We start from the raw sequence: 24,050 nt of genomic DNA on the forward strand, positions 1-24,050 counted from the left end.
ATGCCTTGTTGATGCCAGAGGTCAGAGGAGAATGGGCAGACTGGTTCGAGCTGATAGAAAGGCAACAGTGACTCAAATTGCCACCCGTTACAACCAAGGTAGGCAGAAGAGCATCTCTGAACGCACAGTGCGTCGAACTTTGAGGCAGATGGGCTACAGCAGCAGAAGACCACACTGGGTACCACTCCTCTCAGCTAAGAACAGGCATCTGATGGCTACTTTCAGCAGGATAATGCGCCATGTCATAAAGCTCGATTCATCTCAGATTGGTTTCTTGAACATGACAATGAGTTCACTGTACTCAAATGGCCTCCTCAGTCACCAGATCTCAATCCAATAGAGCATCTTTGGGATGTGGTGGAATGGGAGATTCGCATCAGGGATGTGCAGCCGACAAATCTGCGCCAACTGTGTGATGCCATCATGTCAATATGGTCCAAAATCTCTGAGGAATGCTTCCAGCACCTTGTTGAATCTCTGCCACGAAGAATTGAGGCAGTTCTGAAGGCAAAAGGGGGTCCAACCCGTTACTAGCATGGTGTACCTAATAAAGTGGCCAGTGAGTGTATTCAGTTGCATTGGCAATATTTATGGTATACATAGTATATATAGATTCTAATAATGGTTGTGGTGTGTACTAGTTGCTGCAGCAGTGTATAAGAATAGCTGTAATGGAAGGGTTAAAGTCAAAGTCAGGATATGTTCATAGCTCGCTGTATATCATGGAAAGATCCACAGGGACCCTTCTGCATGAGGGATACCAAAATACTGTCCTTTTGACATCTGCCTGGTTGCTATACATCAACTGCATTGGCAAGCACAGTTTACATAAAAAGTAACCTACCACAAAAGTTTACCATGTATTATAAGCCTATGGGCGATGTATGCTGGCCGCTGTGGGCCTATACAGCGACATGTTGATGCATTCCATTGGAGGTATATGTATGTGTCCAGTCTAAGAGCTATTCTTCAGCGTTCTGTAAATTTGTGCACAGGGTTTGAGAACCATAATGTCATCTAGAAGTAGTATGAAAAATAGTGGTAAGAAGCCCTGTGAAATGTAGAGTAGCCTGACATAACAGAAAAGAAATTCTGGCATTTCTGGACTAGCTGCAACATGGGTAATTATTTAAGATATTTAACACATTTTTTAATATTTTACTTTCTCATGAAATTATTTTGTTTTTCCATTCTTTATACAACATATTGATACAGTGGGGAAAAAAAGTATTTAGTCAGTCAGCAATAGTGAAAGTTCCAACACTTAAAAAGATGAGAGGCGTCTGTAATTTACATCATAGGTAGACCTCAACTATGGGAGACAAACTGAGAAAAAAAAATCCAGAAAATCACATTGTCTGTTTTTTTTTCATTTTATTTGCATATTATGGTGGAAAATAAGTATTTGGTCAGAAACAAGCAATCAAGATTTCTGGCTCTCACAGACCTGTAACTTCTTCTTTAAGAGTCTCCTCTTTCCTCCACTCATTACCTGTAGTAATGGCACCTGTTTAAACTTGTTATCAGTATAAAAAGACACCTGTGCACACCCTCAAACAGTCTGACTCCAAACTCCACTATGGTGAAGACCAAAGAGCTGTCAAAGGACACCAGAAACAAAATTGTAGCCCTGCACCAGGCTGGGAAGACTGAATCTGCAATAGCCAACCAGCTTGGAGTGAAGAAATCAACTGTGGGAGCAATAATTAGAAAATGGAAGACATACAAGACCACTGATAATCTCCCTCGATCTGGTGCTCCACGCAAAATCCCACCCCGTGGGGTCAGAATGATCACAAGAACGGTGAGCAAAAATCCCAGAACCACGCGGGGGGACCTAGTGAATGAACTGCAGAGAGCTGGGACCAATGTAACAAGGCCTACCATAAGTAACACACTACGCCACCATGGACTCAGATCCTGCAGTGCCAGACGTGTCCCACTGCTTAAGCCTGTACATGTCCGGGCCAGTCTGAAGTTTGCTAGAGAGCATTTGGATGATCCAGAGGAGTTTTGGGAGAATGTCCTATGGTCTGATGAAACCAAACTGGAACTGTTTGGTAGAAACACAACTTGTCGTGTTTGGAGGAAAAAGAATACTGAGTTGCATCCATCAAACACCATACCTACTGTAAAGCATGGTGGTGGAAACATCATGCTTTGGGGCTGTTTCTCTGCAAAGGGGCCTGGACGACTGATCCGGGTACATGAAAGAATGAATGGGGCCATGTATCGTGAGATTTTGAGTGCAAACCTCCTTCCATCAGCAAGGGCATTGAAGATGAAACGTGGCTGGGTCTTTCAACATGACAATGATCCAAAGCACACCGCCAGGGCAACGAAGGAGTGGCTTCGTAAGAAGCATTTCAAGGTCCTGGAGTGGCCTAGCCAGTCTCCAGATCTCAACCCTATAGAAAACCTTTGGAGGGAGTTGAAAGTCTGTGTTACCAAGCGAAAAGCCAAAAACATCACTGCCCTAGAGGAGATCTGCATGGAGGAATGGGCCAACATACCAACAACAGTGTGTGGCAACCTTGTGAAGACTTACAGAAAACGTTTGACCTCTGTCATTGCCAACAAAGGATATATCACAAAGTATTGAGATGAAATTTTGTTTCTGACCAAATACTTATTTTCCACCATAATATGCAAATAAAATGAAAAAAAAAACAGACAATGTGATTTTCTGGATTTTTTTTTCTCAGTTTGTCTCCCATAGTTGAGGTCTACCTATGATGAAAATTACAGACGCCTCTCATCTTTTTAAGTGGTGGAACTTGCACTATTGCTGACTGACTAAATACTTTTTTTCCCCACTGTATGTAGTAATGATAGTAATTTCAAAACTCTAAAAATAAGTTGTGTGTCTGAGATAATATTCAATTATTTTTTTAAGATAAATAAGGTTAAGTTTTGGTAGTACTTTTCTATCAATTGAATGACTTTCTGTATATTTTTGCTAAAACATAGACTGGAGACTGAGGATCCATCTCAAATGCTGTCATAACCATTGGGTTATATTACATTTTACAAAACAAAATAAATATGAAATATGTTGTATCACTGGACATCAACACTTACCTCTGTGAAATAAAGATCTAAGGCCTGATTTACTATTGCATTTGCACCTTTTTTTATTCTAGCTCTTGGTGTTTTTAACCCGTTTTTTGTTTTGCGCCAAATTGTTATTTTAATTTTTTTTTTAAGTCTATTTTATGTGTTCTCCTGTTTTTGTTTATTTTTCACAAATATGGGGGTAGCTGCTTTCCAGATCTTTGCCGATTCATCAATTGTTATTTTTGGAAAAGTTTCTACATTTTTGCACAAAAGTACTGCAGTCCCTCCATGGACTACTTTTAAGAGTGCCTAAAATTTTTTGCAACATTTTAGCAGAACGTGTGACTTATTTTCTCCAGTTTAAAGAATTTGATGCAAATTAGAATATCATCAAAGGTTAATTTATTTCAGTTCATCAATCCAAAAAGTAAAACTCATATATTATACAGAGTCATTACAGAGTGATCTATTTCAAGTGTTTATTTCTGTTAATGTTGATGATTATGGCTTACAGCCAATGAAAACCTAAAAGTCATTATCTCAGTAAATTAGAATACTTTATAACACCAGCTTGGAAAAATTATTTTAAAATCTGAAATGTTGGCCTACTGAAATGTATGTTCAGTAAATGCATTCAATACTTGGTCGGGGCTACAGTGGACCTACATTAGCAGATGACATGGCTCCCCAAACTATCACTGATTGTGGAAACTTCACACTAGACCTCAAGCAGCTTGGATTGTGTGTCTCTCCACTCTTCCTCCAGACTCTGGGACCTTGATTTCCAAATGAAATGCAAAATTTACTTTCATCTGAAAACAACACATTGGATCACTGAGCAACAGTCCAGTTCTTTTTCTCCTTGGCCAGGTAAGATGCTTCTGGCATTGTCTATTGGTCATGAGTGGCTTGACACAAGGAATGCGACACTTGTAGCCCTTGTGCTGGATACGTCTGTGTGTGGCTGCTCTTGAAGCAATGACTCTAGCAGCAGTCCACTCCTTGTGAATCTACCCCAAATTTTTGAATGGTCTTTTCTTAACATTCCTTTCAAAGCTGCGGTTATCCCGGTTGCTTATGCACCTTTTTCTACCACACTTTTTCCTTCCACTCAACTTTCCATTAATATGCTTGAACACAGCACTCTGTGAACAGCCAGCTTCTTTAGCAATGACCTTTTGTGGCCTTGTGGAGTGTGCCAATGACTGCCCTCTGTACATCTGTCAAGTCAGCAGTCTTCCCCATGATTGTGGAGCCTACTGAAACAGACTAAGGGACCTTTTTAAACTCTTAGGAAGCCTTTGCAGGTGTTTTTTTACTTATTCTAATTTACTGAGTTAATGACATTTGGGTTTTCATTGGCTGTAAGCCATAATCATCAACATTAACAAAAATAAACACGTGAAATAGATCATTTTGTTTGTAATGACACTATCTAATATATGAGTCACTTTTTGTATTGAAGAACTGAAATAAATTAACTTTTGATATTCTAATTTACTGAAAGGCACTTGTATGTCATGGCATACTGTACCACAAGACAAAAAAGAAACATCACTTAACAAAATAGCAAATGCTGAATCGGGCCCTTAGTCCCCATAAGACCTCTAACTTCAAAAGCTATGTTCATACCATGTTTGTCCTTTTCTTTAGTAAGAAACATTATTGAAGAAGAAAAGCATACCTCTTTCTTATAGAAAAAAGTCAATCAAATACAGTTACATGTTTACGAACACAAAGAATGAAGAAAAATTAGTTAAAGAGGTTTTCAGAGCTTATAAAATTATAGAAGTGTACCTATGTGTGTTTAAATTTAAACCTGTAAATATTCAGTCATTTCACCCAACACAGATCTGTTGCTGATAGATTTCTGTGCTGCTCAGTTTTTCACTAGACTTTGCATTTGCTGCCTAGCATGAGATACCTATTCCCTGCATTAACAGAAAGGGAAGGAGGTGAGCCACAGAGCAGAGAGGCAGTTGATTTATGATTTAAGTACTGCATATCACACAGCAAGAGATAAGTATCAGAAGTATACATTTAACCGCTTTACTAAAGGGAAAAAAATGTGGTATGACTTTAGCCCTAAAATTATACTTTAGCCAAAATAAATAATTGATAAACTGGCACTACTAAGGGCAAATAATCTGACATTTGCTGTACTTTTTTAAAGAGTACCTACTGTTATGCTGATTACTGCACTCCTTAGACGATCGTAGGACATGGGAAACGTCTACAAGGAGCTAATCATGGTTTGTGTGTTGGAAAAACCCTTTAAAGAAGTATAGCACCTAGCAAGACAAATACCCATAGTAATTCCAGTTTTTTAATTCTTAGTCTCTAGGCGATAATACCAGGAATATAACTAGCTTATCTGTGACACAGTGGTCTAACAAGGAAAGGGAAACAAAATACCAATGGTAATACATTCTGCGTTCTTGTACAGAAGCAGCAGGCAAATTTATTTTTCTGTGGTTCAATATAACAAAATTAAATATGGTTTATTTTACACATTTTTCCATCATGTCCATTATACCATTTGTTTACACTGTTAAAAAAAAGTGCTGGTTAAAAAAAAATAAAAAAAAATCAACAGTTTCCAATTATGTTACACCAACTCATCAAAACCCACTTTCATTAACATACTCTATGTCTTCAAATTATTTACACATGCTATCATGCAATAAAGAACTCGCCATACTCCTAACAGGGCTCCTAAAGGGCAACTCTCTCACTTCCTGACCATTCTATGGCAACAGATATGTGTAACAGACACAAGAAATGTACGGACTGTGTATATATATATATATATATATATATATATATATATATATATATATATATATAATATTTCTACATTAAATGAACATCATAGCCAAGTGAACGCTGAGAGTCTGAAGGCACTTTACAGCTTCATCTGTTTGTATTTTGAGTTTTTCTCCAGGTAAAAAAATAAATGCGTCTTTGGAAAAGTCATAAGAACTCCTTTTTTTTCCTGCAAAACTTATATAAGACAGGAGCTCGTCTTCATGTTCTACATGCCAGTTTTCACTGATCTGTCCAGTATGACTTGCATGTAGTAGAGGTCCATCACCAGTGTTTATCATCTAGATTGTTCTGCATTGCTATCCCTGGTAGACATGAATATTTTACGAAATTGTGTTTTGAAAGTGCAAATATGAAGAATGCTTTGGTCGCTTGCATAGGTTTGCAATGTTATCTGCAGGCACAAGACTCCACTGTCATGTTGGGGTATACTTTGAGCACAACATTTTTGTTTTCATCAAAAAAGAGAATGCTGAGAGAAGACATCTTCTCTGGGACACAACAGGGCTCTGGGATACCAGGAACCACCCCAACAGCTCGAACAATACTCTGGATAGTGGCATGATTTGATGGCTTCAAAGACTGTTAAAAAAAAAATAAGAAAAAAAAAATCAGATTTAGTATTGTCCAATGTAAGATAATACATTCAAGTAAACATTTTTTGTCTCTTTTAGAAATGAACTTCTATATGAAATGAGGGGACTGAAAATTAAACATGTTGCCTTTTTTGTTTGCTTGATGTGTGCTAAAATTAGAGTTAAAGAATATGAACACCTATGGGACATTTGTTCACTTTAATGAGTGTATGTTTGACTCAAAACCATTTTTGCAATTGGGTTACATGAAAACTTTTGCAATATTTTTCTTGTTTAGCTTTTACGTTGCGTTATTCTTCGCTGGCTGCAGAATGAGTTGACTGAAAATCCACCAGTGAAGACGTTTCAATGGGAAGATTGTAACTTTTATCTGTCTTTTATCTGAACTCCTTTGTGTTGATTTAGGACCACAGACCATATAAAAGTTGAAATTTGAACCAGTAACAGAAGAAGGAATAATCAGGCTCCTTGAATCTTCTCGTCCTACCACTTGCACCAGTGACCCCATTTCATCACATCTCCTCCAGTCCCTTTCCCCTGCTGTCACCACTTACCTAACTAAAATATTTAACCTCGCTCTCTCTTCCGGTATCTTTCCTTCCTCATTTAAGCATGCCAACATACAGCCATTACTTAAAAACCCATCCCTCAACCAAAACTGTGCCGCTAACTATAGACCTGCCTCTAATCTTCCCTTCATCTCTAAACTCCTCGAAAGTCTGGTCCACACCCGTCTTATCCGCTATCTCGCAGATAACTCTCTCCTCAACCCTCTACAATCCTGTTTCCGCTCTCTACACTCTACTGAAACTGCCCTCCCTAAAGTCTCTAATGATCTTCTAACAGCTACATCTAATGGTCACTACTCCATGCTAATTCTCTTGGATCTCTCCGCAGCATTCGACATTGTGGATCATCAGCCCCTCCTCAGTATGCCCCATTCCATCGGCCTCATGGACACCGTTCTCTCTTGGTTCTCCTCCTATCTCTCTGACCGCTCCTTTACTGTATCTTTTCCTGGCTCCTCCTCCTCTCATCTTCCCCTTACTGTTGGGGTTCCTCAAGGATCGGTTCTAGGCCCCCTCCTCTTCTCTTTGTTTACTGCCCTTATCAAGCAATCAGTAGATTTGGGTTCCAGTACCATCTCTATGCTGATAACACTCAGTTATACACTTCTCCTGATATCACGCCTACCTTTTTGGGAAACACCAGTGATTATCTTACCACTGTCTCTAACATCATGTCCTCCCTCTATCTCAAACTGAACCTATCAAAAACTGAACCCCTCGTGTTTCCTCCCACTACAAACCTACCTATGCCCGACATTTCCGTGTGTGGTTCCACCATTACTCCCCAGCAACATGCCCGCTGTCTTGGGGTCATACTTGATTTCGAGCTTTCATTCACCCCCCACATCCGATCACTGGCTCGCTCTTGATATCTGCACCTCAAAAACATTTCTAGAATCCGACCCTTTCTTACTTTCGACTCTGCAAAAACTCTTACTGTTTCTCTTATTCATTCTCATCTGGACTATTGTAACTCTCTACTAATTGGTCTCCCTCTTACCAATCTGTCCCCTCTCCAATCCGTCCTGAATGCTGCAGCTAGGATCATATTCCTCACCAATCGTTATACTGATGTTTCTACCTTGTGCCAGTCCTCACACTGGCTACCCATCCACTCCAGAATTCAGTATAAACTTATTACACTCACCCACAAAGCAATCCATGGCTCAGCACCACCCTACATCTCCTCCCTCGTCTCAGCCTACCACCCTACCTGTGCCCTCGGTTCTGCTAATGAGCTGAGGTTAACATCCTCATTGTCACGTGCCCCGTCCTGAGTGACACAGCCAGCAGGCCGGTAACTAATACAACAGGACGCGGCACGTGTAATTGTCCTATGTGACGAGGCCCGCAGGCCAGTAACCAATACAATAAGACAAGGGAATAGGGAAAACCTGGGTAACAATAACAATGGTGGCCCTGCGATAGGGAACGGGGAAGTGGAGACCTCCTGCACTCCCCTGAGTCAGTGTCTCTACACTCCTAACGTTCCCTAGGCCATTTCCGTACTGGGCACCGATCAGGAACCTAAAAACCCTGACTCGCCCTGCACCTAAACCCTCACTAGGGAATTGGTCGGTGCGGAAACTAATCCCACCACTGCACTAAACACACATAAGGAAAAGTGACAAAACAGGGGAACATCACTTAGCTTTGCTCTGTTGCTTACGCTCCCAGGAACAGAGCCCACCACCTGCGTGCATCTTTTCCTCCACCGTGTCCAACATCTGGGTGCAATGTCCAGCAACACAGTCCAGCACCTGAGTGCAGCTGTCCAGCCATGGAGTCCAGCATCTGAGTGCAGCTTCCAGCAAAAGAGTCCAGCAACTGAGTGCAGCTCTACACCATAGCTGCCACTCCACCAAGCTTTGCAAGAAATCTTCACTGGCACCAATAGCTGCCACTCCACCATGCTTTACATGAACTCCTCGCTGACACCATAGCTGCCACTCCAAGACTCTGACTGAGTTGTCCTGGACTCTTCTCAGCACCATAGTGCAGCCTTGGAGCAAACAGAGTCCACCAACTGCATGCAGCTGTCCAGAAACAGAGTCCAGCAAATGAGTCCAGCTTTTCTGCCAAAGAGTCCAGCATTTTGAGTCCAGCTTTCCAGCAACCAAGTCCAGCATCCTGAGTGCAGCTCTACACCATAGCTGCCACTCCACCAAGCAATGCCAGCCCTCCTTGAACACCATAGCTGCCACTCCACAAACCATGCCAGACCTCCTTGCAGACACCATAGCTGCTACTCCAGGACTCTCACTGAGCTGCCTGTGACTCTCCTTCAGCTCCATTCTTCACCCAGGCTTGCTTGCAAATGAGGAACTATCACCAACAGTGATTAACACACCTGATACTCTTTTATAGAGCAATCACACCTGTTACATAATCACGTGCACAAACTAAGGTAACCAGAGTGCAATGACCCTAATGGCCACCGGGAGGAAAACTACCTTTGGCACACAGCCAAAGGGAAAAAAAAGGTTACTTTGTGCATTTAATCTGTCAGATCCCACCTGGATCATGACACTCATTAATCAGAACCTCCCACTCCTGTCTCCAAGACTTTTCACGTGCTGCGCCAATTCTTTGGAATGCACTACCCAGGCTGGTACAATTAATCCCCAATCCCCACAGTTTTAAGCGTGCCTTAAAAACGTATTTGTTCAGTCTGGCTTATCGCCTCAATGCATTAACCTAAATATCCCTATGTGGCTCATTTCAAAATTTTTTACCATAACCAGGTTCCTTGCATCATGTTCTCACATGCTTTTTGCATTTAATAGCCCTCTGTGCCTGTACTGTTACATATTTATACTGTTAACTGGTTCATGCAGCAACAGGAACACCCGATTCTTATACTAGGGATGGTCCAAACATTAAAAACAATAAAAGCAATTGTTACCATCCACTTTTTGTGTCTCCCCTTTTTCCTTATAGATTGTAAGCTTTTGCCTGCGGATTTAGTGCATTTTTTGTGCGGTTTTAATGCATGTTTTAGGTGGTTTTCCACTGCGGTTTTCCACCTGCGGATTTCTAGAATGGAACAGGTGGAAAACTGCAGCAAAAGTGCACAAAAGAAGTGACATGCTGCTTTTTTCATTCCGTACCAAATCTGCGCGGAAAAAAACGCAGCATGTGCACTGCGGGTTTTATTTTACATAGAAAAGAATGGTACTGTACATCACATGCAGTTCTGCTGCAAATCCGCAGGGCCAAATCCGCTGCGGACCCGCAGTAGAATCCGCACCGTGTGTACATACCCTAAACATGACAACCAAATATTCACTTTTCAGTACCAGTGTGAAGGGTTGCTTTAACAGACAGCAATGTGCATTGAAACAGAAAGCTTGTAAATGCCAAATATGCAACATTTTAAATGGTATCCCATTTTCAAAACAATGATTTTTAGCCAAAAATTCATGCCCTTAAGCAGTCTGCGGGGTTGGGCTCGTGAGGTCGGAGTTGGTGTCCATTTAGGTGGAGTTGGAGTCAGTATAAAATGGACAGACTCCAAAAATATGTTGGGTACAGTAGTTCAATGCAGAATGTGCTGAATATTTTTTCATAAGAACTTGGGAAAGTTATGAAATGTCCTTTAAATGTCTGTACTGTTCGGGATCTAAGGATCTCGGCTTTTAGTTGAGATGAATCTGTTCTACACTATATGTACATGCTCAGTAGGGAAGATCCTCTGCAGATCAGAGGATAAAGGTGCTGGGAAGGAACGCCTGCTCACTCATCTCAGATCTGCTAGAGTGAACAGAAAAACAGGATTAAGGCAAGTAAGTAGCTTGATTACGGTATCATAACGGTTATGAAAAGCCTGGTGTTATCATTTAACTACAGTAAATTAGCACATAAACATGAGCCATGTATGAGGGAGTTGGAGTCAGAGTCAGGGACATTGAGGAATTAAAGGTTTAGCTTACTGAGTCCACAACGGTGTCCTTAAGTAAAAAGAAAGTTGGCCACAAACATGTTCATATCTTTTAAAATCCTTATAGACAGACAGAATTTACATTTCCTAATATATTGGGTTTAGGAATGCTAACTTGCATATATTACTATAACACAGTCCAATGTCAAGCCAGCCTTCACAGAAGTCAATGAATTGGCCAAATAGCAGATTTTACTTTACTAAATTTTACACCCTGTAAAGTAGTTTTAACGTAAGGAGCTTCTGCTGCTCAAATGGCATGATCCAATGTTCATGGCTAAGGAGAGACGAACCAATCAGTTCTCTCATAAAATGTACTATTGTAATGGCCCATAATGCAGAGAGCTTATGATGACAGCTGCGGGCAGGAGTATCTAGCTGACCTCCTCGCCTGCTCAATAGGGTTGTCACAACCTCTGGAGGCTTTTGTTTAGCTGAAATACCACGCATTGTGCATCCGGAGTCTGATCTCTGATGTAACTTTTTGCTTATTGAACTAACCACCAGCTTATATCACGTGGACGCTCCATAGCTGAGACAGATGGTTGCCATTTCTAGGATGCCGTTTCCAGGCCTATATTATAGTGTTTGAAGACACTGTACTTGGCCCAGTACATGAATGCAAGGCAATAAACCAGCTCACCCTCCACCAGCTGCAGAAGGTTCAGGAGGCCATGACCAGCGCTGCTGCGAGCGCTCAGTTAGATGCAAGAAAAAAAATTGGATTCAGCTCCTGATACGTTACAGATAAAATCCAAGATTTATTCTTATTCATTTAAAAAAGAAATATCCAAAAAACATTTGCCAAAGTATATTTGAAAAAAGGGGGGGGACATGGGAGGAATAAAGGACATATATTCACCATACGCGTTTCAAACAGGACATGTTCTTAGACTTGGCCCAGTACACAGAAGCGTGACTATAATCTTGTATATAGATTTTATGGTTTATGAGCTAAGTCAATTGGTTGTACATTGTGTTTGGATGGAGGAAACTAGGACAAAGAAGAATTAATTCATGATACTGTGGATTACACAGGCCAAGACCAACTAACTCTAGACAGCTGAAAACTGGCTAAGGCTTTGTTCCCACAATGAGTTTTTGGTGAGTATTTGAAGCAGTGTATTTTCATTGAGTCAAAAACGCCATGTTCACACTTTATGTATTTGGTGAGTTTTTTACCTCAGTATCTGTAAGCCAAAACCAGGAGAGGAACAATCAGAGGAAAAGTATAATAGAAACCGGTCACCACTTCTGTATTTATCACCCACTCCTGGTGTTGGCTTACAGATACTGAGGTAAAATACTGACCAAATACTGACCATCTGAATGTGGCTTTATGCAGTTCCAGCAAAGTGGATGGGATTCAGAGAAAGCTCATGCCCAGTGTGCTTTTTCGATTTATTCAGTGTAAACTCACCTGAAGTGTGTGCTTCATATCCGCAACATGTCAATTTCTCTTGTGGGAACGCTGAATTTAATATGCAGAGTTTGCCAATAGAATTGCATTAGATGCGTAAAATCCGCAGGTAAATATCACATGTGTTTTTAGTGAGTGAAAATTCATGTAATTGGCACATGACTGTATCAATAAAGTTTTATCACAGTCAAATCCCAGGAAGCATCAAGAAGCTTTGTTTAACAACCGTCAATACGCATGAAATCAGCGGTTGTTAAGGGTACTTATTCCCTCATCGTCATTTAAAAAAAGCAATCAGGAATAAGGGACTAGCGCCGCCCAGTGGTGGCAATTCCCGTGGGTGTCAGTTGTACATGACAGCTGACACCCTGCAGTATCAGACCCGACCGGTTTTGTGACCGATCGGGGGCCAATTAGCCTCTTAAATATCGCTGTCAATCGCGACTGTGGTATTTCAGTTGTTACAAGGGGTCACAAGACCCCCTTAGCAATTATCGGACCTGTGCAATGAGAATCACGGGTCCCGCTGGTTACCATGGTACCCTGAGGTCATGTGATGACTCAGGGTACGGTGGCCTGTGAGATCCATTAATAAGATGGCACTCACAGGCTGTGTCACTGAGAAAGCGACAGTCTCATACACTTGCAAACAAAAAATACCAGCAAGAAAGCAAAAAATGCCCATACTACAAGGCAACTCAATATAATACTACAGTAAAGGAGGAACAGCGAGTATTTGTAGCCAAAAATGAAATGAAAATCATTATATTTATCAAAAAGTAAACTTTAATAAATATTTATAGTACAAACATGGTATAATAAACAAAATACATAGGCATAAATCAGTGTCATGTGACTAAATCCATGGGTCAATAAATTGACCAAGAGAGGCGGAATCCAAAATATGAATAGCATATGTACTGTTCAAAATAGGAGTATCACTTAATAAAGTTATAATATGTTCAGCCGCACATGTTATTCAGTAATAGGGATTTAAGTAACAATAGTTTCCCTAAAGCTCATGATTCCTGTACCGCCAAATAAACAACTTCACATAAAGACACAAAAGCGCCATTAAAGTCCAGTGCGCGGTAAAGAAAAAAAGAGTAATGAAATAAGAGCAAGGTAATTACCCATAGTGGTGTATATGGAGTCCCGTCTGGGTCTTGGTCAGATACCCCGACGCGCGTTTCACAGGAAGCGTCGTCAATTTATTGACCCATGGATTTAGTCACATGACACTGATTTATGCCTATGTATTTTGTTTATTATACCATGTTTGTACTATAAATATTTATTAAAGTTTACTTTTTGATAAATATAATGATTTTCAATTTCATTTTTGGCTACAAATACTCGCTGTTCCTCCTTTACTGTAGTCTCATACACTGCTGTACAAATGTACAGCAGTGTATGAGACAAGTGATCAAAGTTAAAATTATACATGTCCCACAGTGAAAAGTGCAAAAAAGGAAAAAAAAAAGTCAAATAAAACATGTAAAAAAGTTAAAAAAACACAAAAAAAGCACACAAATCCAAATAAAATAACATTTGCGCTACACTAGCGCTTCAACGAGTCAGCTACCTGAACCCGTTGAAGTGCTAGTGCAGCGTGAAACAGTTGTCATCCTGAAGGAATACCATCCCCAGCTCCTTGTTACATAAAGTGCTGTATGAATAAAAGTTTATACAAGATACAGTGAAGGAAATGTGACTTTCTACATTTTATTTTTGATAGTCTATCTCTCAATGTTAAAATTAACCTACTCTTAAAATTATAGCCTGTTCATGTCTTTGTCAGTGGGCAAACTTACAAAATCAGCAAGGGATCAAATAATTATTTCCTTCACTGTACTTACGTGAGTCAAAGTGCCACCCTTTCGTCTTCCTGAAGCTTGCACCAAAAAAATGTGATTTTGTATTTTCACATTTCTACGTTATAAACTTCTGTGAAGCACCTGGGGTTTAAAGGGGTTCATGACACATCTAGATAAGTTCCCTAAGGGGTATAGTTTCCAAAATGGGGTCACTTGTGGGGGGTTTCCACTGTTTTCCAATGGCGTATTCAGGAGAAATTGCACAACAAATCTTATGGTCCTTTTTCTCCTGTTACCCTTGTGAAAATAAAAAATTTGGAGCTAAAATAAATTTTTTTGTGAAAAAAATTGATTTTTTTTTCTTCCACATTGCTTCAGTTCCTGTGAAGCACCTGAAGGGTTAATAAACTTTTTTGAAGGTGGTTTTAAGCACCTTGAGGGGTGCAGTTTTTAGAATGGTGTCACTTTAGGGTACTTTTTGTCATTTAGATCCCTGAAAATGACTTTAAATGTGATGTGGTCCCTAAAAAAAATGGTTTTATAAATTTTGTTGGAAAAATGAGAAAATGGTGGTTAACTTTTAACCCTTGTAACTTCCTAACAAAAAATTATGATTCAAAAATTGTTATGAAGTAAAGTGGACATGTGAGAAATGTTATTCATTAACTATTTTGCAGAACATAGCTCTTTGATTTAAGGGTATAAGAATTAAAAGTTTGAAAATTGCAAAATTTTCATCAAATTTCCATTTTTCACAAATAAATGCAAGTCATATCGAAGAAATGTTATCACTATCATAAGTACAAAATGTCACAAAAAATAGTCTTAGAATCAGTGGGATACGTTGAAGCGTTCCAAAATAGTAACCTCATAAAGTGAATGATAAGAATTGTAAAATATGGCTTCGTGATTAAGGTAAAAATTGGCTCTGTCACTAAGGGGTTAAACCATGATATACAAACCCTAAGGGGTTGATCTATGATGTACAAACAAGAGTCAAAATTGTAATAAAAGCACTTGTAAAAATAGGTGCAGAAATGCTGCAGAATATCTGCAACATCAAATACTCACCAAAAGCTTATTGTGGGAACACAGGCTTGGGTGAGCTTTTGATGTTGCAGGATTTCTGCACTTATGATGTAAATTAGGTTATGGTACTTCATACCTCCCAACTTTTGAAGAAGGGAAAGAGAGACAAAGGCTGCAGTGCAAATATTAAGCCACAACCGACAACACCCATTTCACAACTAGTCACACCCATGTCCACGCCCAACTGCACCCATTTAACACTGCTGATCACACTGACTTGTACTGAGGGCACAGTGGCTGTTATTATGGGCACATTGGCTGGTACTGTGGGCACACTGACTGGTACTGAGGAAAAGAAAGAAAACAGAGAGAAAAATAAAGAGAGCAAGAGAGAAAGAAAGAACAGAGCGAGAAAGAACAGAGAGAAAGAAAGAAAGAACAGAGAGAGAAAGAAGAAAGAACAGAGAGAAAGAGGGGAAAGAAAGAACAGAGAGAATGAAAGAACAGAGAGAGAAAGAAAGAACAGAGAGAGAAAGAAAGAACAGAGAGAGAAAGAGCAAGGAAGAACAGAGAGAGAAAGAAAGAGGGGAAAGAAAGAACAGAGAGAGAAAGAAAGAGGGGACAGAAAGAAAGAACAGAGAAAGAAAGAAAGAACAGAGAGAAAGAAAGATGGGAAGGAAAGAAAGAGGGGAAAGAAAGAACAGAGAGAACATATAGAAAGAAAGAACAGAGAAAGAGAAAAAAAGGGGAAAGAAAGAACAGAGAGCGAAAGAAAGAACAGTGAGAAAGAAAAGAGGAGAAAGAAAGAACAGACAAAAAGAAAGAAAGAGAAAGAACAGAGAGAAAGAAAGAGGGGGAAGAAAAAAAGAACAGAGAGAGAGAGAAAGGACAGAGAGAAAGAGGGGAAAGAAAGAACACAGAGAGAGAACGGATAGAAATAAAGAACAGAGAAAGAAAGAACAAAGAGAAAAAGAGAAAGGAAGAAAAGAGAGAGAGAAAGAAAGAGTGGAAAGAAAGAAAGAACAGAGAGCAAAAGAAAGAACAGAGAGAGAAAGAAAGGGGAAAGAAAGAACAGAGAGAAAGAGGGGAAAGGACAGAGAGAGAAAGAAAGAGGGGAAAGAAAGAAAGAGGGGAAAGAAAGAACAGAGAGAGAACAGATAGAAATAAAGAACAGAGAGAGAAAGAAAGAACAGAGAGAGAAAGAGAAGGGAAGAAAAGAGAGAGAAAGAAAGAGGGGAAAGAAAGAAAGAGGGGGAAGAAAAAAGAACAGAGAGAGAAAGGACAGAGAGAGAAAGAGGGGAAAGAAAGAAAGAAAGAGGGAAAAGAAAAAAGAAAGAACAGAGAGAGAGGAAGAAAGAGGGGAAATAAAGAAAGAACAGAGATAGACAGAAAGAGGGGACAGAAAAAAAGAACAGAGGGAGAGCGAAAGAAAGAGGGGAAAGAAAGAAAGAACAGAGAGAGAAAGAAAGAGGGAAAAGAAAGAAAGAGAAAAAAGAAAGAAAGAACAGAGAGAGAATGAAGAAAGGGGAAAGAAAGAACAGAGATAGAGAAAGAAAGAGGGGAAAGAAAGAAAGAACAGAGAGACAAAGAATAGAGAGCGAGAAAGAAATTAAAAAAAGAAAGAACAGAGAGAAATAAAGAAAGGGGAAAGAGAAAGAAAGAAAGAACAGAGAGAGAGAGAAAGAAAAAAGAAAGATTAGAGAGGGAAAGAAAGAACACAGAGAGAGAAATGAACAGAGAGAAATAAACAGACAGAGAAAGAAAGAAACAGAAAGATAGAAAGAAAGAACAGAGAAACAGAGAGAGAAATAAAGAAAGATTCTATAAAGATACTATAGCAGCCCGGCTTCCATTGTAATGCCCACCTGAGTCTCCTGATGCAGGACATATCATGATCCGCTCACATGGCCGGCATCCCCGATTTCAAGGCGATCCTGCTGTCTGTGCTGTCGGAGGAGGACATGGTGATGGATCTGAAGCATTCCCTGAAGTGCCTCCATGATTCCGACACAATCTTCTCATGAAATTACCTCATTTCCGGTCAGCTTCCAACACATCACTTCCAGTGGACCGACATGTGCGAGTTTTAAAGTGCTCCTCAGGGCTCCGCCATGTACTCCTGTGTCTATGGGAAAAGTAAGCTCTCGGCTGGGACAGACTCTCAAAATCGGGACGGTTGGGAGGTATGAATGCTCCCCACCATACACCTTGCACACACACAGCTCCGCACACCCCATACACATGCGGCTTCACTCCGTACACCAAGTACACACACAACTCCACTCCGTAATCCTTGTACACACGTGGCTCCACTCAGTACACATGCGACTCCACACACCCCATACAGACGCGGCTCCACTCCACACACCCCATACACACACGGCCTTGCTCTGCACACCTCGTACACATACAGCTCCGCTCTGTACACCATGTACACACACAGCTCTGCTACATCCACCCTGTAAACCCCTCCTGACCCCACACATAAACTTCAACTCTTCCAGCACCATGACAACCAGCACAGCAGAGCCCTGCATACATGGAGGCCCCTGATCATGTGACCCCCTGACTCCTCCCGTGACCTCATCACAGGTCCTGTGCACACAGCCACAGAACAGCCTAGTGTTAGGCGTCGGTTTCCTGCTTCTGCACAGGAGGGAACTCGAGCCTTGCCTTCTGCGGTCTCCCATTCCTCTCCAGTCGGAGAGGAGGCTGCTCAGCAGAGACGTTGATCCCGGCGCCTTGCCCAGGCTAATGCTAGGTGTCTGGTTGCTCCATCTGGCTCTACTATTGCATCATGCATGAGTCAGCAGCAAGCAGACGCTCCTGGAACTAAGTCCTGCTTTTCGCCTACTGAGCATGCCCGTGGGACGACCTCTCATTGGAGGTCATGTGCTCAGGTCCTATTGCTGCTCCGATTGGACCACCAGGAAGGTCCCGGAAGGCTGCAGCTATAAAAGGTTTGCATGGCCCCCCGGCAATGCGCTTATATAAAGATTTACTCTTTTGCAATAGTGGTGTGCATGATGATGGATATCTGATTCTGGTGAATGACTCATTATATACTCCCTCCCTTTGATACACATGTGAGTTAGGGTTCCAGAGTAGAGTCGGCACCGAGCATTGGCACTGCCTAGCGCCGCAGTGCACTCAGCATTATCTAGCCTATTAGCGCCTGAGGGCGTCAGTCACCACGTGGTTACAATACCGCTGGTACTGCAGCATCTACCAGAGCGGCGCCGTGGACAGTTAGGTGCACTTTCCAGCACTAAGCTTATGCTGGTTAGTGGTGTCCGCAAGGGTAGACATTGTACCTGCTCAAGGCGGTAAGCCATACTTTGTCACGCCCTGTGACTCATAACAGGGCACACTTTATACGCCGACTAGGGCAAACTCTGTGAAGTAACAGAGTCTGTCCTCGTACGCACCAGGTCAGTGGTTTCCCGCTGGTGTCCGGCTATCTTCTGTTATATTCTGTTCGTCATTGTCTAGCAGCAATTAACATCTCTGCACAGTGGACCCCGGACTGCGAACGCACCTAGCCGCTACATATTTTTAATTAGGTGAGTTCCGTCAGTCCGTAACACCTAGCGACGTCATTGCAGGCTGTGGTGGGTCTCTAGGAGGGTGAGGATGGGGTCGGTGCATGGGGAGGGATCGTGGTGACTCAGTGCAGTGCGGGCGGGACGCGGGTGAGGGGGTCAAAAATGGGACTGTCCCGCGAGAATCGGGATTGTTGTCAAGTATGGTACTTGCATTGTTTTACATGTGTGTTAGGCGTCGGGTTTCTTCCCCTGCACAGGAGGAATCCCGAATCTTGCCTTCTGCGGTCTCCCATTCATTCTCATCCGCAGAGGAGGCGGCCCAGCAGAGACGTCAATCCCGGCGCCTTGTTCAGAATACTGCTGTCGGTTTGGTTGCTGCTGCAACTCCTGGTCCATCTATAGAAATCCACACTTGCCAGCAGCGAGCAGCTCCTGGGACTAAGTCCTTCTTTCGGCCTACTGAGCATGCCCGTGGGATGACCGCTCATTGGAGGTCGGAGGTCACATGCTCAGGTCCTGTTGCTGCTCTGATTGGACCTCTAGGATGGTCCCGGAAGGCTGCAACTATAAAAGGTTCGCATGGCCGCCCGGCCTTGCGCTAGTATAGAATTCTGTACTTGTGTGTGTATGATGGATGCATGTTTCTGGTAACTGACTCCTTATGATTCCCTCACTTTGGTTGTGCATGTCATAGGGTTATTGGAGTTAGAGCCAGCGCCTAGTAGTGGCACTGCCTATGTGCCACAGTGCACCCAGTCCACACCATGAGTGTTAGCACCAGATTGTGCCATCTAGCACTAAGCACGTGCATACTGCGTCTTGCCAGCAGCAATCGCCAGTGCGGCGCCATGCGCAAAGAGAGCGTTTTCCTTGCCCCAGTTTGGGGAGGTTAGTGGTGTCCACCAGTGCGGTATTGTACGCAAGTAGCGCGCTAATCTATTGGTACAGTCTCTCCCTGGCCCCACAGTTGTGGTGCCATGCGCTGGTGGGTCTGGAGGGAGTCTAACCCCGTGTCTTTGGGGCAGAGTCCTGTGACTGCACACCAGCGCTCTCTTAGCCAAGCTCTGTGAGTCTTAAAAGGCTACGGCATTTACGTTTCACTTTGGTAGACTCTGTGAAGCAACAGAGTTCGCTGCAGTACACACCGGGTGACATTAACCCGCGTGCGTTCTGCTATTTCACCGCCATATAGTGTCTGCCATTACCTGGCAGCAGGTAACATCTCTGCACGGTGGACCCCGGGCTGCGAACGCACCCTGTCATTACTTTTATATTATTTGGTGCGTTACGCCAGCCCCCTAACAAAGTGTTTGTGTGCGGTTTTCTTTTCTTTTTTTGACATTTTTTTTTTACTCTTGGGCCACATGCACACATTGGGTATTTGGTCAGTATTTTACATCAGTATTTGTAAGCCAAAACCAGGAGTGGGACAATCAACGGAAAAGTATAATAGAAACACGTCACCACTTCTGTATTGTCACCCACTCCTGTTTTTTTGCTTACAAATAATGAGGTAAAATACTGACCAAATACTGAGTTAAAATACTGATCAAATACTGAGGTAAAATACTGACCCAATACTGAGGTAATACTGACCCAATACTGAGGTAAAATAACCAAATACTGATGTAAAATACTGACCAAATACTGAGGTAAAGTACTGACCAAATACGGAGATAAAAAACTGACCACATACTCAATGTGTACACATGGCCAAAAATTCTGTATTTCTGAGTCAGCGAAAATACGCAAGAACTCACCAAGAACTCACCATGGGCACACACCCTAAATCCCATCCCCTTTGCTGGAACTGTAAGGCCATGTTCCCAAGTTCAGTATTTCGTCAGGACTTTACCTCATTATTTGGTCAGTATTTTACCTCATTATTTGGTCAGTATTTTACCTCAGTATTTGATCAGTATTTTACCTCAGTATTTGGTCAGCATTTTTCCTCATTTAGTGAGTATTTTACCTCAGTATTTAGTCAGTATTTTACCTCAGTATTTGGTCAGTATTTTACCTCATAATTTGGTCAGTATTTTACCTCATTATTTGGTCAGTATTTTACCTCAGCATTTGGTCAGTATTTTACCTCAGCATTTGGTCAGTATTTTACCTCAGCATTTGGTCAGTATTTTACCTCAGCATTTGGTCAGTATTTTACCTCAGCATTTGGTCAGTATTTTCCCTCAGTATTTGGTCAGTACTTTACCTCAGCATTTGGTCAGTATTTTACCTCAGTATTTGGTCAGTATTTTACCTCAGTATTTGGTCAGTATTTTACCTCATTATTTGGTCAGCACTTTACATCAGTATTTGTAAGCCAAAACCAGGAGATGGTGATAAATACGGAAATGGTGATGTGTTTCTATTATCAGGGCTGTGGAGTCGGTAAGCCAAACCTGCGACTCCGACTCCTCAATTTCCCTTACACCGACTCCGACTCCACGACTCCGACTCCCACACATATTGATTATATTTAAGTGAAAAATTTATTGTAGTACAATGTGAACCTGAGACATTTAATCATTTTTATGATCCAATAATCAAGATATTTAGATAGAACAGAATATATATTGGTGTACTACCCGGTTTTCATTCTTTTTGGTACAGATACGATATGGATAGACAGATATGGATAAATGGATAGATAGAGCAGATTTCTAATCTGCTTTTGCTATTGAGTAACATTATCTATGAGCTCAAAAACCTTTCAGGTGATGCAGTTTTTTAAAAAGATGATCAACTTTTGCAGCTGAAAAACGTATCCTCAAAAAACACAGGAAAAACGCTGTGTGTGAATGTAGCCTTTGATCAGGAATATAACAGCCATTTATAGGATATTTCATAACTTTCCCAAACTCCTATGAAAAAATATTCAGCACATCCTGCATTGAATTACTGTACCCAATTTATTATATATTTTAGGAGTCGGAGTCGGTCCATTTTATACCGACTCCAACTCCGACTCCACCAAAATGAGCACCGACTCCGACTCCACGACTCCGACTCCACGACTCCGACTCCACAGCCCTGTCTATTATACTTTTCCTATGATTGCTCCACTCCTGGTTTTGGCTTACACATACGTAGGTGTGAACATGGCTTAAGATGCTGCATTTCTTGCTTAGCAAAAATACACAGCATCAAAAAGTCACCAAAACCTCATTGTGGGAATGTAATCTTACAGACTGACTGCCACAGACTGACTGCCAGTAAACACTGACTAACAGATAAAAGGTGAAGGCAGCCATATTACCTATTAGAAAGTGTAAATGGCCTAATTTAAGTGATCAGACATTGCCAGAATAGATAAAACAGTGGTATAATGATTACTGGATGGTGTGGCTAAGAAGACAGTACCAAAACTTTACATTGCATCCTCTGTGTCAATAAAGTCTTTGAGCCGGCCATGACTATTTGTCAGAGTTCGTATACATCCATTCAGTGATTATGAAATGTCAATAAAAAACTTCTATATATGCAGTACCTCTATAAAATAATGTATGAACAAACCCTTTAAGAACAAGATTACTGCTGTATATGAAAACTGTCAGATGGGACCTTCAACAAAGCTGACCAAACCTGGGGCTGCACACAGTATAATATTACAAGTGACACTAATAAAAGATGAATGTCTGTATACTACGGCTTCACCGTGGTTGAGCTCACTCAAAAGTCCAGATGTTTTTAGGATCCCTTTGGACATATATAACTTATACAATTGAACTTGCGTTGTATTTAAAGCCGTATTTTACAGTAGTCAGTAGACATTCCAGGTGATTTTTAGCTTTGTGGGGTTATGGAACTTAATTTACTGGTCTCCAATGATTAGATAAAATAGGCACCCCTACCCAAAACGCTCAAATGCTCAGTTATTCCTTTTAGGACCCGCTCAACATGTATAATACGGCCAAGAGCAATAGTACTCGGACTATTGTTATACTATAGGGCAGTGCAGATCGATTCGGCATGAGAAAACAATTGCAGAATGCTGTGAGTGGCTCCAGAATTTGGATCTCACACACACTCATACAAATCTATGGGATGTCATCCGAGTGCAGTTCGACGTCCGTGGACTCAGACAATGGAGAAAACAGAGACGTTAAGTTCTCCATCTTCTCCACAACTGTGCTCTGGTTCTCGCACGCAAGAGAATGAGATCACACTCAGATAACACTTGGATCACACTCTGATATAGTTTGAGCCGAGTGTCATTTTCCATTTTTTTTAGCTTTTTCCTACTGTCCTTCCAAGAGCCATAGCTTTTTTATTATTCTGTCAATATGGCAGTATAAGGGCTTGATTTTTGCGGGGCGAGTTGTACTTTTGAATATCACATTGACTTTACCATATAGTGTACTAGCAAATGGGAAAAAAATCCAAGTGTGGGGAAATTGCAAAAATAAAGTGCATTGCCACAATTGTTTTTTGCGGTCTTTTATTTACCATGCTCACAATATGGTAAAACTATCCTGGCAATATGATTCCCAAGTTCAGTATGAGTATGGAGATACCAAACATGTATAGTTTATTTTTTATTTACGTGGTGAAAAAAAACCAAATTTGTATGAAAAAGTTTTAGTATTTGTCACCATTTTCCGAGACCAGTAGTGTCTCCATTTTTTGGAGTCTGGGGATGGATGAGGGCTTGTTGCTTGCGCCTTGATTTCACGTTTTTATTTATTCTGGGTGGATACCACGAGTGGATCGGTGCTGATTAACCCCTTCCAGACATGCGTCATACTAGTACTACTCTGCGGGAGGTGCGTTCTCACAAACAGCAGTACTAGTATGGCGGCCGATCGCGCGGCCTCAAACTGAGTGCCGCGGCGATCGGGTGTGAGTGTCAGCACCGAAGAATAAAGCTGTCTTACCAATTTTACCACATGCGGAACGGTATAAAAAAAAGAAGCAAATTCCTGAATTGCTAGTTTTTGTTCATTCTGTCTCCCAAAAATCGGAATAGAAAGCGATCAAACAATGTCATTTGACCTAAAATGGTACCAATAAAAACGTCAGCTCGTCCCGCAAAAAACAAGCCCCACATGACTCTGTCGGCCAAAATGTGAAAAAATTATAGCTCTCAAAATATGGTGATGCAAAAACTAGTTTTTACATTAAAAAGTATATTTTAGTGTGTGACAGCAGCCAAACATAAAAACCCAATATAAATCTGGTATAGCTATAGTCGCACCAACCCGAAGAATAAAGTCACCTAATCACTTATACTGCATGAAGAAGGGCATAC

At 41.3% G+C, this 24,050-nt stretch overlaps 1 protein-coding gene across 1 annotated transcript in view; it reads right to left on the reverse strand.

Moving 5' to 3' along the window:
* Positions 1-5,481: 5,481 nt before the first annotated feature.
* The window catches only part of BMP3 (bone morphogenetic protein 3), a 136,857-nt gene continuing 118,288 nt past the window's right edge, over positions 5,482-24,050 (reverse strand). The window contains exon 3 of the mRNA XM_073542992.1: positions 5,482-6,465. Coding sequence (XP_073399093.1) covers positions 6,274-6,465 — 192 coding nt within the window. The 3' untranslated portion in view covers positions 5,482-6,273. The remainder of the gene's footprint in view (positions 6,466-24,050) is intronic.

Source organism: Dendrobates tinctorius, unplaced genomic scaffold, assembly GCF_039654945.1.
Source record: "Dendrobates tinctorius isolate UK_male_01 unplaced genomic scaffold, ASM3965494v1 ptg000011l, whole genome shotgun sequence".
NCBI lineage: Eukaryota > Metazoa > Chordata > Amphibia > Anura > Dendrobatidae > Dendrobates > Dendrobates tinctorius.